Source organism: Stegostoma tigrinum, chromosome 28 (genome assembly GCF_030684315.1).
Source record: "Stegostoma tigrinum isolate sSteTig4 chromosome 28, sSteTig4.hap1, whole genome shotgun sequence".
In the NCBI taxonomy this organism is placed as follows: Eukaryota; Metazoa; Chordata; class Chondrichthyes; order Orectolobiformes; family Stegostomatidae; genus Stegostoma; species Stegostoma tigrinum.
Window position 1 is genome coordinate 39,470,240 of NC_081381.1, and position 16,012 is coordinate 39,486,251.

Sequence of the window (16,012 nt, forward strand, 5' to 3'; positions counted from 1 at the left end):
AATTAAGTTCTTTGGGCCCGTTCTGATTTTCCAAATAGATTATTGGCTGATCTGTGTCCTAATTCCATTTACTTGCCTTGGTTCTGTAATGCTTTAATGGGAATAATTCACATTCTTGCACTGCAGTTATTTTACTTAGTAATAGTGTTCTATATTCTGCCTACCGGGTGGAATTTGTTTTTGCCACATGACTGATTTATCTCAAATTCTAGGGCTTTACCTCCTTATTCTGGATTCCTTACCTATACACTCAATTCTCTTCATTTTACAGTTGATTAGTTAGCTCCCGAATATGCTCATCATAGGAAATATACCTACATCTACCCAGTCTTTTTTTTTGCAGCATAGTCCCGTTTATCTGTAGTGATAATATTGCTGTGTTTGTCATTGCCCAATAAAACCATTCTAACGTGAGAACCCAAAACACTCTCCTTTCCAACTAAAGGTTGTGTGTTGTTCTGTATAATAGCAGTTGCACTGCCTTGTTTCATAGCCATTTACATGCAACAAGCCTGCTGAAACGGAGCTGTGAAGGAGAGAACTTAATCGTTGTTTGTCTGAGAACAATGTATTTGTCTTTCAGTTGTGCGACAACAGATAAAACAGGATTATATTGCTGAAGTACAAGAGATCCCTTCAGTCAGACAGCAGGCTGCTGTAAGTCCATTCGTTTCTCTAATTATTAAGTCTGCTTAGTTAGTTTAGGTCCAATTGAAGATGTACCAATTCTGATGCTTTAATTTGATATTTACATGTATGCAACACGAAGGAGTTTTCCTACCTGTTGCTATCTTTACTGTATATAAAATATACTGAATAAATAGCTCAAGCAGAATTTTTGGAACGTAGAACAATCTGTTGAAGGAAATGTTGGAAGGTAAGAGGTTTTTTTAAATTGATAAAATTGGAGCCAATGCCCTAAAGAGATTGGCAGAAAGGTATGAAGAGAAACAGATTTGGGTTTGAAAGGACATAGAATGTATGAAGAGGTCAAATGCAAAAATGACACATCTTGCCATTTTCGAGTCTCGAGAGAGCTACTTACTATAGGATGTGCTACAGTGATAAACAATGCATTCAGGAAGAATATGCTGAGCGAAATATGATTGGTGCTGTAAATATATTTAGAAATCTCTAAATGATGCAGCGCATATTGAGATGGCAACACCACTGCTTGCCTTTTTGAAAAAAATGAACTTATCAGTCCTCGTCACATAGTTAGCGGCCATGGTGTAACATTGGATCTATCAGCTTTGCAGGTTAATGTCAGAACCAAGAATGACTATTGCTGAGCATTGTTCATGTGTTATCTATTTTCATGTTATACTTGGTACCTTTGTTTGTACTGAAAGTGTAGCTGCACACAGCTGTTTCTCTTTATTTTAATTCAAAATAAGGCAATCTTTGTTTAAATTAGGCTTTGATAAAAGTGCACAGATTCTTTCATCAAGGCATAATGAACAGATTTTCCCAAGATTGATTTCCTGTGTTGATGTTTGCAGTGTTTTTATATGACGTACTTAAGCACTGTCTCCTAGTAATAGCTTTATTGATCCCATCAGTAACACAAAAGGGACGGTTTAAAACTGCTAAGCACCAGACTTATATTTAAGCATCGTTGCATAAAATTGCTTCTCCAACCATGGGTGAAGTGAGTGGTCAGATGGTTGGTAGGGATGGGAGCAAGAGGGAAGGGAGGAGATGTATTTTTATACATTATGTTGGAGTCTGTGCAAGGAGTTTGGTCGTGGAAAATAGGACACTCTGTTTCTGCCACTCAACGTTCGTGAGAATTGGGTTTAGCAATAACAAGTAAATATTTACCCTCATTAGCCCTAACATTGTGCCTCAATTGTAACCTCAGAAGAACTGAACTTATTGCTGCAGTCTCTCATTTCCACTTTCAGTCGGCTGGGTTACCTCTTCTACTTGCTTTTGTGTGCTGGACCCAAGTAGAAACTTAGTTTGGACAGCCCAAACGCACACATCCAAACTGTATCCTTCAATCGCAGCTTTTATTTGCACCCACGGCTCAGAAGTTAAAGGTCACTACCAAAACGAGGCCCTCGAATTTAATGCAATACAGTATTGCTCAACCAGCAAATAAGTGGTTTTTACCAGAAGTATTTTTAATCACATCAAACTGGAAGTTCTGTGAGAAAACAGCACAATACATGAATGGCATTAATCAGATCAGGCCGCACCTGCCACAAAAACACAACTAAAAAGATTTGTATCAGGGATGCTTCCGCAAAATTTAGAGCTCTCGCCAGTTGCTGCCTGACTTGTCTATTGTGTTTTCTGTTTTTGTTGTACATTTTCACCTGTATTACAGTACTAAGTAAATCTGGAGCCTCTGTCCATCTCTAACCTGGATAGAGTCGTCAATACTTGATCCTGGTACAGATTCTCATTGTTATGTGTAGTATTGCTTGTATAATCACATCAATTTGGAAAGGTCACCCACACTATACTTTTCTGTCTCTCCTTTATACTGTATGTTTTTATAGTTTTAGATTTCATATTTTCCTGTCTGATTCTGACCTGGTTTTGTTTCTCATCAGCCCTGGGGGCTGTGATATTAAAAGTGCTTTGGTGTTATCTTCCCTTTGCTACCTTTCCTTTAGCAAAACCAAGTCTATTCTAATATTCTTGAGTATATTTGTAGCTCGGGTTGTGGATGCTGTGGTTGGTTCGCTCGCCAAGCTGGTTCGTTAGTTTGCAGATGTTTCATTACCGTGCTAGGTAACATCATAGTGAGCCTCCGATGAAGCATTTTTGTGTTTTCCCACTTGCTATTTAAACTTTGGGTCCTGTTGGAATTGATTACTTCATTTTCGGTTTTTCCTTGCACTGGAGTATATATATAGGATCTAATTCTGTATTTATTGATGGTCTTCTTGGTGGAGAACCAGGCCTGTAGGAATTCCTGTGCTTGCCTCTGTTTGGCTTGTCCTAGGATCCTGAGGTTGTCCCAAATCAAACTGGTGGTCCTCCTTGTCTGTATGTATGGAGACGAGTGAGTATTGGTCATGTCTTTTTGTTGCTAGTTGGTGTTCACGTATTTTCGTAGCCAGTTTCCTTCCTGTCTGTCCAATGTAATGTTTGGCACAGTCCTTGCATGGAATCTTGTATATTACATTGGTTCTGTCCATAGTAGGTAGGGGGCCTTTGGTTCTTGTTAGCAGTCATGTAGGTTTGTGTGCCAGTCTGATCAGTGGCTGTAGGAGTCTTGTCATGTTACAATACATCAAGAATGTATCTGTACTGACCACAAGTGTGTCGGGGTACTGTATCGGAGTTGCATGAAAACACTATTCAAATAAGCCACAACGCACTGCAGCAACCCAGAACTGTGCCAAAACAAAGAAGAGTGCACTTTTATGGATATTTTCTTAATGCCTAAAATTTACAGAGGTAATAAAATGCTCCATGCATCCTGTTTTGTTTGCCTCCACTGATAAGAAGCTTACATTTCCTAACATCAGAATAGATCACCTTGGTTTCTGAATAATTGTGAACCAGACTAGAATAGGTGAGTTATAAGGAAATGGGTCTGAGTGGGATGCTCTGAGGATTGGTGTGGACGTTTTGGGCCGAAGGGCCTGTTTCCATACTGTTGGGATTCTAATACCTCCAAGTATTTAGAGACAGCGGATACCCGAACAGCTGGGTCTGACGATACCTATCACACAAACAAGAACAGGAAGATACAGTATGCCCTGACACACCTGTCACGTTACCATATGTCAAGAATATATCTGAACTGACCACAAGACTCCTACAGCCACTGGGCATCAGAGTGGCAAACAAACCTACATCAATCCTATGCCAATTGCTAACAAGAACCAAAGATCCCTGATCCACAATGGACAGAACTAACGTTATATTTCATGCAAGACTGCAACAAATATTACATTGGAACAGACAGGACGAAAACTGGCTACAAGAATACATGAACACCAACTAGCAACAAAACAACATGACTAATACACTCTCGTCTCCAGACATACAGACAAGGAAGACCACCAGTTTGATTGGGACAATATCAGGATCCTAGGATAAGCCAAACAGAGACTAGCACAGGGATTCCGACAGGCCTGGTTCTCCTCCAACAAGGTTATCAATAAACACAAAGAATTAGACTCTGTATACACACCACTGCAAGGGCAAATGGGAAATGAGTTAATCACCTCCAACAGACCCCAGAGTTTAAATACCAGGTGGGAAAATACTACAGTGCTTATCAGAGGCTATACTGGTGTTGTTACCCAGCAGATTAATGAAACATCTGTAAAGTAATGGGCGAGCCAACCAACCAACCACAGCAAGTCTATTCAAATCACAAACTCAATGTTTAGGATACAAATATTAAAACATGAAGAAAACATGTGTCCTACTTTTAAATATCTCATACATTGGCTCCATTCTACAAAAACAGTGTGCCTCATAGATTGTTTTTAGGTATTACATGACACAGTCACTTTTGCGAAGATTTTAAATGGCTGGGAGAAGGTGTTTGTCCAGTCTATATCTAAACTCTTGAGCATGTCTCCCCACCTCTTAGATGGCAGCAGAACAGCAATCAGTGAAGAGGGAGCGAGCAAAGAGTGGAGCAGGAACTGAAACAGCACCTCCAGAAAAGAAGAAGCCAAAATCAGGAACAGAGGAGCCAAAAAATCCCAAAAACGTCAAACCGTTCGATTACAGCAAGTCCAATTTCAAAGTTTTTGCAGGTCAGCCCTAGCTTAACCTTCAGTTTTAATACTCTTGGACTTATTCTAGTGCCAGATTGACCTTCACCTGGTAATCCCATGTTATGTCCTCCCTCAGGAGTCCGCAGGTGAAGCTTGGCAAAGAGTAGTCTGTTTTCATTGACCACAAGAAGGGATTTTGTATCTATGTAGGGGGTCTATGATTTACAAACTTTCAATTTATGAATCCCATACAGCAGTTTAATTTTAGAGGCTTGTCATATAAATATTTTCTTTACCATTAACTATCTTGCATTGTGTTCTAACTTGAGTACAAATTGACTTGCAAACTGACTTCAGAACACAACCCATTCACAATACAGGGAATACCTGTAAATTGTATCCATTGTACACTCATATCTTGATTGTATTTTAAGCAAAAGCATCAGTTCCCCCCCCGCACTTGCCTTTTCACCCTTTTTTGAAGTGTCTGGACTACATGTAGCTTTCAATGAGCCATGTTTGAGATCAGGAGCTCACTTGCGAGTGCAACCCCACTTTCCCTGACTCTGCACGCAGAATGATCAAGTCACTGTGGCACTGACCCTTCGGTAATGTTTGCTATTGCAACACAGTGTAATGCTGATTCATAAAGTAGAATGTTGCCCAATGGTTTTGAGGCATTTCTTAATCATTTGACATTTAAATACACTGCCACTGGCAGATGTGGAATGGATTCAACCTTGGGCTTTTATTTCATCTACAAGTCTTGGAACTTCTCTGCAACAGTTTATTAACTTGTTCACAGAGTCCTCTCCCAGTCACAGCCGTCTCGTCCTTATGTAATATTTTCTAATCAACCTTTTCAGGGACTTTATTACACCCCTCTGGAGCAGGTGGTTTAGTGGTTAGCACTACTGCCTCTCAGCAGCAGTGCCCTAGGTTCAAGACGTGTGTGTGTGTGTGTGTGTGTGTGTGTGTGTGTGTGTGTGTGTGTGTGTGTGGAGTTCGCACATCCTGCCTGTGCCTGCATGGGCTTCCTCCAGATGTTTCCGTTTCCTCCCACAGTCCAGAGATGTGCAGGTTAGTTGGATTGGCCATGCTAAATTGCCCTTGTGTCTCGGAATATACAGAGTTGAGAGAGAGGGTGGGATGCTCTTCGAAGGGCCAGTGCAGACTCCGATAGTCTAAGTGGCCTGTTTCTGTTTTTGTAGTTATTCTATAGGTGGGACTTGAACCCAGCCTTCTTGCTGTAGAGATAGAACACTACTACTACACCATAAATGTCTTTTCTCCTCTTTGAATATGTTCACAGGCAATTCGTTAGCAAAGTAACAGCCATCTCCTGCTTACCCTTAATGTTAAGATACTATTTTCTAATCAACCTCTTCTGATGCAGAATAGGTGGGAATTGAAGCTGGGCCTCCTGGCTGATTAGGTAGGGACACTGCTATTGGACCACCAGAACTCTTCCTTTTAACTTTAACAGTTGTCACCTGTTTGCTAGATTCATTCAACAGCAATTATTATGATGAGTTCTCCCTATTGAGATGGAATCTTCCACCTTGTGCAATAAAGTAAGAAATCAAACAGTTAAACGTACAGATTTGAGAAACTCAGGCAAATTGGGGAAAATTCAACCTGGTAAAACTTGCATTTTGTTAATTCTGTAGCCATGATAAACTGTGTGCAGTTTCCAGAATCCATGGCATTAACTCTCCTGGACAAATAAGAATCAGCCGTTAAATGTTAGCGAATTGGTGTTAATATGGTTTCACTTCTATAAAGGCAGCGCAGCTCCTGTGTGATGAATCACTAGGTGTTGGCATTCACCCAGTACCAAACATACAGATTAGGAAAATCCCAGGTTCAATTTTTTGTTTTTACCAACTTAGTTTCTATCAGCTGAGAGCACAGTGAGGGGGGGGAAACAGGACTAGCCTCAACCACCTCGACTGGGACGCAGGAAATTCATTGCATGCCTCTGCTCCTGATCACCACATAAGGATTCTTGTCAGATCGTTGTCTCTAATTGCACACATCCAGTGAGAAGGAGTAGGCTGAGCTGTGATGCCTTCCATGATGTCTAGCTTTCAATGCGTGTCTGTGCTTGGAGCATGACAGTTTTGGATGAGAGAAGTGAGTGACCAACATCCTCCAATTATTCCCCAGCAAGTTTATGCCTTCAAGTAATGGGGTTTCAAAGGGTTCAACTTCAACTTGTTCAACTTTGCCTGTAAACACAGGTAAGCAAGTTTATAACAGGAAAAGCTCAACTGATGGGAAATACATGTATTTATTATGTAAAATGTTCATTTATTTTACAATACTTTCACCCTTCCCAGCTGGCAACAAGTCCAAAGAATCCACACAGTTTGATCCCAATTATGAAGCAGATGTGCCTCATTCTAAGGTAAAATTGCTGTTATAAATATGACATAAATTGCACCATTTTACAAGCGTTTATTCCTTATATGTATAAAGGCCACTCATACATTGAGACAACTCATTTTATTTTTAATGAACTGACGCTTGTAAATCCTGTAGGGATTATGCTGTTGTCATTGAAGATCAGTAGAAACTTGTTTTAAAAATTTTTATTCTTCATTTTAAAGAAGCTATTTGGAAACTGACAATCTTGGCTTTGTGATTGCATGTCAGGACATGATCCTTGTAATCACCTGTATCCTGCATGCTCACCTTGCAGAATAGGTGTTAGAATGGAATTGGGAAGATGTTATCCTGTCAGTTCTGCCTTGCCCTCCAGCATCAGCACAGAGATGCGTGAATGCCAGAAACATACAGTTGTACTATTGGTTTTCTGCCATGATATGGATTTGAAGACTTGGTGGATGGAGATCTTCCCCAAAAGTACATCTCAGTATATGTTGCACAACACCCTTTCAAGACTCAAGGATTTTAGGATTTAGTGTCCAGTGTCATTCATGAAGAATAAATAGTTTGATAAAATAGCAAAGTAGTAAGGACTTCTTAACAATGTATACCCATGGCATTGTATCCCAGCATGAGGCCTAAAGGAACGAAAACTGATCAAATTAAAGGAAGAAACAAAAGCAGTTGGAAACTTTAAGCATAAAGTCAAGAGGCTCCCTGTTGAAATTACATGACCTGCACGTGGCCAAAATCTTTATGGAAACGTAAGGAATCTGAGTAACACATCCAATATCCAAACATAATTGTAATTTTTAAAGCAAAATATTTCTCCTCAAACCATCAGTAATGGTTGGTGTGAAAATTTAGCATATCTCAGGAGTCTACACTCGTCGAAAATATTTGTGGGTGCAAGCTATGGCAACAGTTGACTATGTAATTGAGCCTGATGTTTCAGAGCTGTACTGAGGGCGGCGTGGTGGTTGAGTGGTCAGCACTGCTGCCTCACAGCGCCAGGGACCTGGGTTCAATTCCACCCTCACGCAACTGTCTGTGTGGAGTTTGCACATTCTCCCCATGTCTGCATGGGTTGCCTCTGGGTGCTCTGGTTTCTTCCCACAGCCCAAAGATGCTAAATTTCCCATAGTGTTGAGGGATGTTTAGATCTGGTGGGTTATACGGGGATGGGACTGGGTGGTCTCTGAGAGTTGCTGTGGACTTGTTGGGCCGAAGGGCCTGTTTCTACCCTGCAGGGTTTCTATGATGAGGGCATATCGTATTGTTAGAACTACTTTTCCCTGAATTGGGCTAGTAAATCAAGGCCCCACCTTATTGTTCATGTGGTTTTGATAGGATTAAGTGACAATTATTTCTGAAGAACAGTTCATTCTCCCAGTGTCCTGGCCAGTATTTATCGCTGAATGTTCTGCCAAAACAGTTTGATAGGTGATCATTCATTTGCTGCCCCTTGTCATCCATAGATTAACTGCTGTCTTCACCATAATTGTATTTCATGTTATTGGTTGATTGTTGAAGTATTTTAGGAAACCCTAAAAGTGTGACAGCTTTTGTGTAACAATAAACATTTGCTGTGTAATGTGGGTGATATTCAATATGTACTCAATCACTTGGTGACGTGTGTTAGCAGAGTTGATAAGTATGTATTGACATGAGTGTGATATTTGCCACATTCTATCCTTCCCTGTAGGTTCTGAAAACTACGTCATTTGTAAATGGTATCTTTCTGTGAATTTGCACTTGGGCATGAGAAGCCTATTGTCTTAGGTCTGCTGTGACATCGCAGGGCTATTATCCTTCATTGTGAAATGTCATCTACAGTTAACCAGTCATCCAAACCCGTGCATACGTTTTAAACAAAAATTAGAATTACAGCATCTGTACTACTCATTTAAAAAGGCACAGTTTATAATGCATATGTGTGACATCACTATTTTAAACCTGGCTACAGCTTCATGTGTATTCAGATTGTGGTCAGTAGGCACATTGATAGATTGTCCAAACTGCCTGTCATTGTTCAATATTTCAGAATTTTAAACTATGCTGCATGGATTTTCAATTAAATGTTGAATTTTGCCACACGGCAGCTGATTGCATTTCCCATCAGCTTTCTGAATTCCATCCACTTAGTCTCATTCACTCACACCCTTTTTAAAATAATAACTTTTCTAACATTGATCCACTTCCCATTATTTTAGAAAAATATTTCTCAGCTGACTTTTTTTAATTCTCCGATGGCATATGGAAATTTGGCAAACCCTGTTCCAGATTGCCCTTGAGTAAATCATTTTGAGGTACCTTTTTGAATTGAATGGCCTGCTAACCATTTCAGAGCGCAGCTGAGAATCAACCACATTTCTGGAACTCTAGAGTCAATCTAAGCCAGACCGGGTAATGATGGCAGATTGCCCTCTGTAAAAGAAATTGCAACAATTGATGGTAGTGTTAGGACTTTAGACCCCCACAGGCACTAGTTTGGCTCTTTGGATTACTGGCCCATTGATATTACCACTGCAGCATCAGCTCCCCATACATTTTTTTAAAAAAAGGTTGGCAGTACTGATTAATTTGTATCGCAAATTACTTGAGGCAGAACTTTAACACATTCTAATTACTTCAATATTCAAACTAATGTGAAGAACACAAAAGGAGAGAATACACTAGCCACATTGGTAAGGATTGTAACTGTCCAAATTTGTGCCCAAATGCATTCATATATCAGGGTTTTGTTTCGGCAAGATTCAAACACTTATACCTCCAGATTCCCATGTTACATTAATTCCATAATTAAATGGAAAATTCCACTTCCATATGATTCCCATCAAAATTACTTCTGGTAAGTTTTTTAAGCAAACTTGCGGGGGGTTGGGGGGGGGAGGGTGGCGGTGGTGAAAAAAGAGATTTTTATAGTGTTGACTTCATTTTGCCCCAGTCAGAAGAGGTACTATGTACAGTAATTGCTTTTTATTAATATTTAGAAATTGAAGGCTTTAGGTATTGTTAAATAATCCTAACTAAGTTTTCTCTGTTTAGAAAACAGGAAAGAAGAATCGTCAATCTGCAGGAAACAGAAGCATGACTTTCACCAGTAGCAAATCAGATAGGTCAGTGTTTTGTACAGGTAGCTTTCACTTAATGAAGTCTCGTGCTTACACCAGGATGTGTTCGGTTTTGTTGGTCATTAGCCACCTATTTGAAAGAGTAATATTGGATGCTACAAGTCTGTAGTCAATGCATTGCAATGCTTCAGAAGAAACATGGGTTAAGAAGGTTCATGTTAAAACGCGCTTTTAATTTCAAGTGTACGCCTCTGACAGAGAAAAGAGCAGTCATTTTGTATTTTCTAAGTGAAGCTACAGATTTCCACGTTCATAGTAAATCAAACAAAATTACTGAATACAATTGTAAAAACACTGGTATAAAGTCTGAGAACCTGGTAATTAAAAGCAGATATTTGACTTAAGTATCCATTATAAGCCTGTGTCTTCTCAATGAACAAGTGAAAATGTGCTTCACATTTAAACAAAATCTCTCCTCCATAAAGCTTTTGAGACTGGGGCCAGTTAAAACTTACAAATCTGAAATTGACAGATTTGTAATGTACAACTCTGAAGAAGATGTATCAGACTCGAAAGATTCTTTGTTTCCCTCCGTGCAGATGCTGCCAAACCTGAGTTTCTCCAGCATTTTCACTTTGTATTTGAAAATATACTTAACTCATGATAAATTGCAAATTTTAACCCATTGCTTAGTTCTTTTTAAAAACGTCAGAATAAGAGTAAGCCACTCTGTTTCCTGCACTGTTCTTCCATTTGTTCTATGGAATATGGTCATCCCTAATTAACAGTGGGGGATTCGGTGATGGTAACACCATTGAATGTCAAGGGACGATGGTTGAATTCTCTCTGGTTGGAGATGATCATTGCTTGGCATTTGTGTGGGTGAATGCTACTTACCATTTTTCAACCCAAGCCTAATATTGTCCAGGTCTTCCTGCATTAGCACATGAACTGCTTCAGTATCTGAGGAGTCAGGAATGGTACAATCACCACAAAAATCCTCAATTCTGCCTTGATTATGCAAGAAAGGTGGTTGATGAAGCAGTTGAAGATATTTGGACCAGGACACACAGATCATGTCTGATACATTATTAATTCCAATTATTTTCCTTATCTGAAATCGTAAATAGTCTAATTTAACAGAAATTTATCAATTTCAGATTTGAAATTTTTAGTTGATGCCTTCCTCAACAATTTAATGGATGAGATTTTCATTAGTCATTGAAAGAAGGAGTGTTCTGTAAAGCCGTTGCAAACAACCTAGCCCTCTGTCAGGAATTGTCAGAAATTTGAAATCTAGTTATATCGTATCATACTAATTCTATATGTTTTTCCTATTCTCTGTTGTATAGAGGCTTCAGGCACAGTTGGCCAAAGAGATAGAGCATTGAGGTCAGACTGCACTGATCAAAACCACCTTTGCTACCAAGACTATTAATATTTCCATGTCAATATTATGTACTTGATTTGGTTTTAATTTCTAGAATTTCTTGGACATTGTTGCACTGTGAGAAAAGCTTTATACAATAAACCTTTTAAAAAAAATGTTAAATTTGGTTTTGGTTTGTTATTAATTTTATCACAGCATTGAATTGGCACCTTCGGGTAACTGCTGTCCATGCATTTAATGTTTGTTTCTCTGTTATAATGATTGGTGAGATGTTAAAAAGCTGATTAACAGCTGCTGAGTAATTCTGTTTAAATTTAACAAAATTTCCAGTCCTTTATTGATAGAAGAAAGCTTATCATTAACACAGCTTGGCAAACAGTGCTACCATGTTTATTACATAAGCACCAGAAATACTTGTGTAACCATTTTGCTGCAGTTGGACTCTAGCTCACAGGATCAAAAAGTGATTTGACAGCATATCCACCCATTGAAAGATTTGACCACAGGATTTTTAAATAGCAACTGGTGTTGACATATAAAATAGAGCATAAAAGGGGGATGGAATATGAAGGTTGATTGCAAATGGAGCAGAAAGGGGCATTTTGATAGATCTGTTATAAATACAGATTCTGATGGTATTTGTAAACGTTATCTAAAACAACTGGACCAAGCTAATACTGTACAATATGAAATTATTCTTGTCATGGTGAAAGATGTCAGCAGAATGTCTGGTGGCAAAACTATCAGCAAATTGGCTTGACATCTGCTGTGGGGGCAGTGTTAAAGTCTGTGTTATAAAGGACGTAATAGCAAAGCATTCAGAGATATATAACCTGATCAAGTGGAGTTAGCATGGCTTTGAGAAGGGGCAATCACAGCTGACCTCCCGGGGTAACAAAAATAGATTCTGCTGCAGTGTAAATCTACTGCAAAAGGATTGTGCAGTTGGGTTGGGCAAGTCAATGGGAAAACAAAAATGTCGGTCTGAGACCAACCCCTGTCAATCTTCAGATAGCGAGGAATGAATGTGCAGTTTTTTGAGAAGGTAACAAAAGGTAGGTAGAGGGAGCTGATATAACATTTGAATTTCCAAAAGGCCTTTGATAAAGTGTCGCATGTAAGGTCACTTAATAGCATGAACAGAGAACTAATTGAAGGCAGTTAAAGGGGGTATTTCAAGGATGGCAGCCTGAAACTAGTGGAGGGCTACAAAAACAGTACTGGGGCCACAGTTATTTACAGAACATAAACATCGCTCACCTAAGGGAACTGACTACTAAAGCCAAGTTTGTAAATGGCAAAAAGAATAGATGGGAGGGCAAGTAGTGAGGATGACACGAGGAGTCCGTGGAGGGATAGACAAGTTGTGAGTCAGCAAAATCTTGATAGATGGAATATAATACAAGAAAATCTGAAGTTATACACTTTAGGAAGAATGCAAGAGCTGAATATTATTTAAATAGAAAGGTGCAGTATCGGTGGATTTAGGCATACTAGTGCATGAAGCACAAAAAGTTAACATAAGTTTGCGGATAACAAGGAAGGCAAATGGAATGTGGGCCTTTATTTCAAAGTGGTTATATTATTAAAATTGTGACGTGTTGCTTAAAACTGTTCAAGTCACTCATCACACCACACCTGGAATAGCCCTCAGCTAAAGGAAGATATACTGATGTTGGAGGCAGTCCAGAGAAGGCTCATTCCCTTAATCCTGGATATGGAGGGATCATCTTATGAGAAGTTGAGTAGGTTTTGCTTGTACTTACTGCAGTATAGAAGAATGAGAGGAGACCTTATTGATATATGTAAGATTCTTGGGGGTATGGATGGATTAGGACTGGAGAGCCTAATCTCAGTGAATGTCTCCCATTTAAGACAAACATGAGAAGATTTTTTTTTCTCTGAAGATAGTGAATCTGTGCAAGTTTTTTTTAACCACAGGGCTTTTAAAAACCTCCAGGGGAATAGAAGTTATTTGAATAAGGTGGAAAAGTACAGTTGAGAATTATCAGAGCAGCTTTATCATTGAATAGTAGAAATGCCTTAATGGGCTACATGGTCTACTTCTGCTCCCAAGTCTCACGGTTGTCTTATGGTTTTAACATCTGGTGTTGATGTCAAAATATTTTAGTTCAGATACAGATTCAAAGACTTGCATTTATATTGCACCTCTCACTTCTGTAAATGGATCTGAAAACGTTAATACTGAGGATGCCAATACCTAATATCATAGTGGTCCTCTTAGTTTCTAACAATGTCTATCATTATCAATGTAATCTGTAACTAAATTACTAACATGCAATGAACTGCTTCTTTAATACAAGATGCTGTTCTAGTTAGACTCGTAATTGGATTTTCTCCTCTACGCTCAATTTAAGCAAGGCCTGTAGATATCTACATTTAGAGGATGGCTGCAACATACCTACAACATGACAGGGTGTTTAAGTGCATATTCAACATTTACAAAAACCAGGTGTTTCTAAGTGCTTTACAGTGAGTGAAGTTCTTTTGACTGTAGTCACTGCTGCAATTCCTTCCTTACAACAATGCTTATACTGCAAGGTTCTACTAATGTAATTGTAACCAACCAGTTTGTTTTAGCTATAGATTTTCTGCTTTGATCATGAGCCTTCACTGATCTATGAAAAATAAAATTGAGATTTTTTTCAACTGCTTTCAGTATCGTTCCCAGTAAGTGGTAAATGTACTCATACTGCACTGGTCCTACCTACATGACAATGCATTTATCTAGGACACATGCAGTCAGAACCATTTTCAGTGAAGCTGAGAGGCCATTTTTTGCTTTGCCTTTACAAAGGTACAAACGGTTGAAAAGGAGAGATACAGGGTTACAGAGAATGGCATGAGACAATGTATGTAGCTCTGGATTCCTCGTTATAGAGACACTGGACCAACAAATAGGCCTCCTATTCTGTAAACTACAGTTCAATATGTTTTCCGTTTCCTACAGTACATCAAGGACATAGAACAGTACAGCACAGAACAGGCCCTTCAGCCCACAATGTTGTACCAACTATTGATCCTCATGTATGCACCCTCAAATTTCTGTGACCATATGCATGTCCAGCAGTCTCTTAAATGTCCCCAATGACCTTGCTTCCACAACTGCTGCTGGCAACGCATTCCATGCTCTCACAACTCTCTGTGTAAAGAACCCGTCTCTGATATCCCCTCTATACTTTCCTCCAACCAGCTTAAAACTATGGTCCCTCGTGTTAGCCATTTCTGCACTGGGAAATAGTCTCTGGCTATCAACTCTATCTATGCCTCTCATTATCTTGTATACCTCAATTTGGTCCCCTCCTCCTCCTTTTCTCCAATGAAAAAAGTCCGAGCTCAGTCAACCTCTCTTCATAAGATAAGCCCTCCAGTCCAGGCAGCATCCTGGTAAACCTCCTCTGAACCCTCTCCAAAGCCTCCACATCTTTCCTGTAATAGGGTGACCAGAACTGGACGCAGTATTCCAAGTGCGGTCTAACCAAAGTTTTATAGAGCTGCAACAAGATCTCACGACTCTTAAACTCAATCCCCCTGCTAATGAAAGCCAAAACACCAAATGCTTTCTTAACAACCCTGTCCACTTGGGTGGCCATTTTAAGGGATCTATGTATCTGCACACCAAGATCCCTCTGTTCCTCCACACTGCCAAGAATCCTATCCTTAATCCTGTACTCAGCTTTCAAATTCAACCTTCCAAAATGCATCACCTCGCATTTATCCAGGTTGAACTCCATCTGCCACCTCTCAGCCCATCTCTGCATCCTGTCAATGTACCGCTGCAGCCTACAACAGCCCTCTGTACTGTCAACGACACCTCCAACCTCCGTGTCGTCTGCAAACTTGCTGACCCATCCTTCAATCCCCTCATCCAAGTCATTAATAAAAATTACAAACAGTAGAGGCCCAAGGACAGAGCCCTGTGGAACACCACTCACTGACTTCCAGGCAGAATATTTTCCTTCTACTACCACTCGCTGTCTTCTTTTGGCCAGCCAATTCTGTATCCAGACAGCTAAGTTCCCCTGTATCCCATTCCTCCTGACCTTCTGAATGAGCCTAACATGGGGAATCTTATCAAATGCCTTGCTGAAGTCCATATACACCACATCCACAGCTCAACCCTCATCAACTTTTCTAGTCAAATCCTCAAAGAACTCGATAAGGTTTGTGAGGCATGACCTGCCCCTCTCAAAGCCGTGTTGACTGCATTTAATCAAGCCATGCTCTTCCAGATGGTCATAAATCCTATCCCTCAGAATCCTTTCTAACACCTTGCAGACGACAGACGTGAGACTTACAGGTCTGTAATTGCCGGGGATTTCCCTATTTCCTTCCTTGAAGAGAGGAATTACATTTGCTTCTCTCCAGTCCTCAGGTACAACTCCAGTAGAGAGCGAGGATGCAAAGATCTTCGCAAGTGGCAAAGCAATTGCATTTCT

General features: G+C 39.8%; 1 protein-coding gene across 1 annotated transcript in view; it reads left to right on the plus strand.

Moving 5' to 3' along the window:
* exosc10 (exosome component 10) overlaps nucleotides 1-14,148 on the plus strand; it is a 57,538-nt gene extending 43,390 nt beyond the window's left edge. The window contains exons 21-25 of the mRNA XM_048561400.2: nucleotides 584-657; nucleotides 4,568-4,736; nucleotides 7,040-7,107; nucleotides 10,137-10,207; nucleotides 11,515-14,148. Of these exons, the coding sequence (XP_048417357.1) occupies nucleotides 584-657; nucleotides 4,568-4,736; nucleotides 7,040-7,107; nucleotides 10,137-10,207; nucleotides 11,515-11,545 (413 nt within the window). The 3' untranslated portion in view covers nucleotides 11,546-14,148. The remainder of the gene's footprint in view (nucleotides 1-583; nucleotides 658-4,567; nucleotides 4,737-7,039; nucleotides 7,108-10,136; nucleotides 10,208-11,514) is intronic.
* The last annotated feature ends 1,864 nt before the right edge of the window (nucleotides 14,149-16,012 follow it).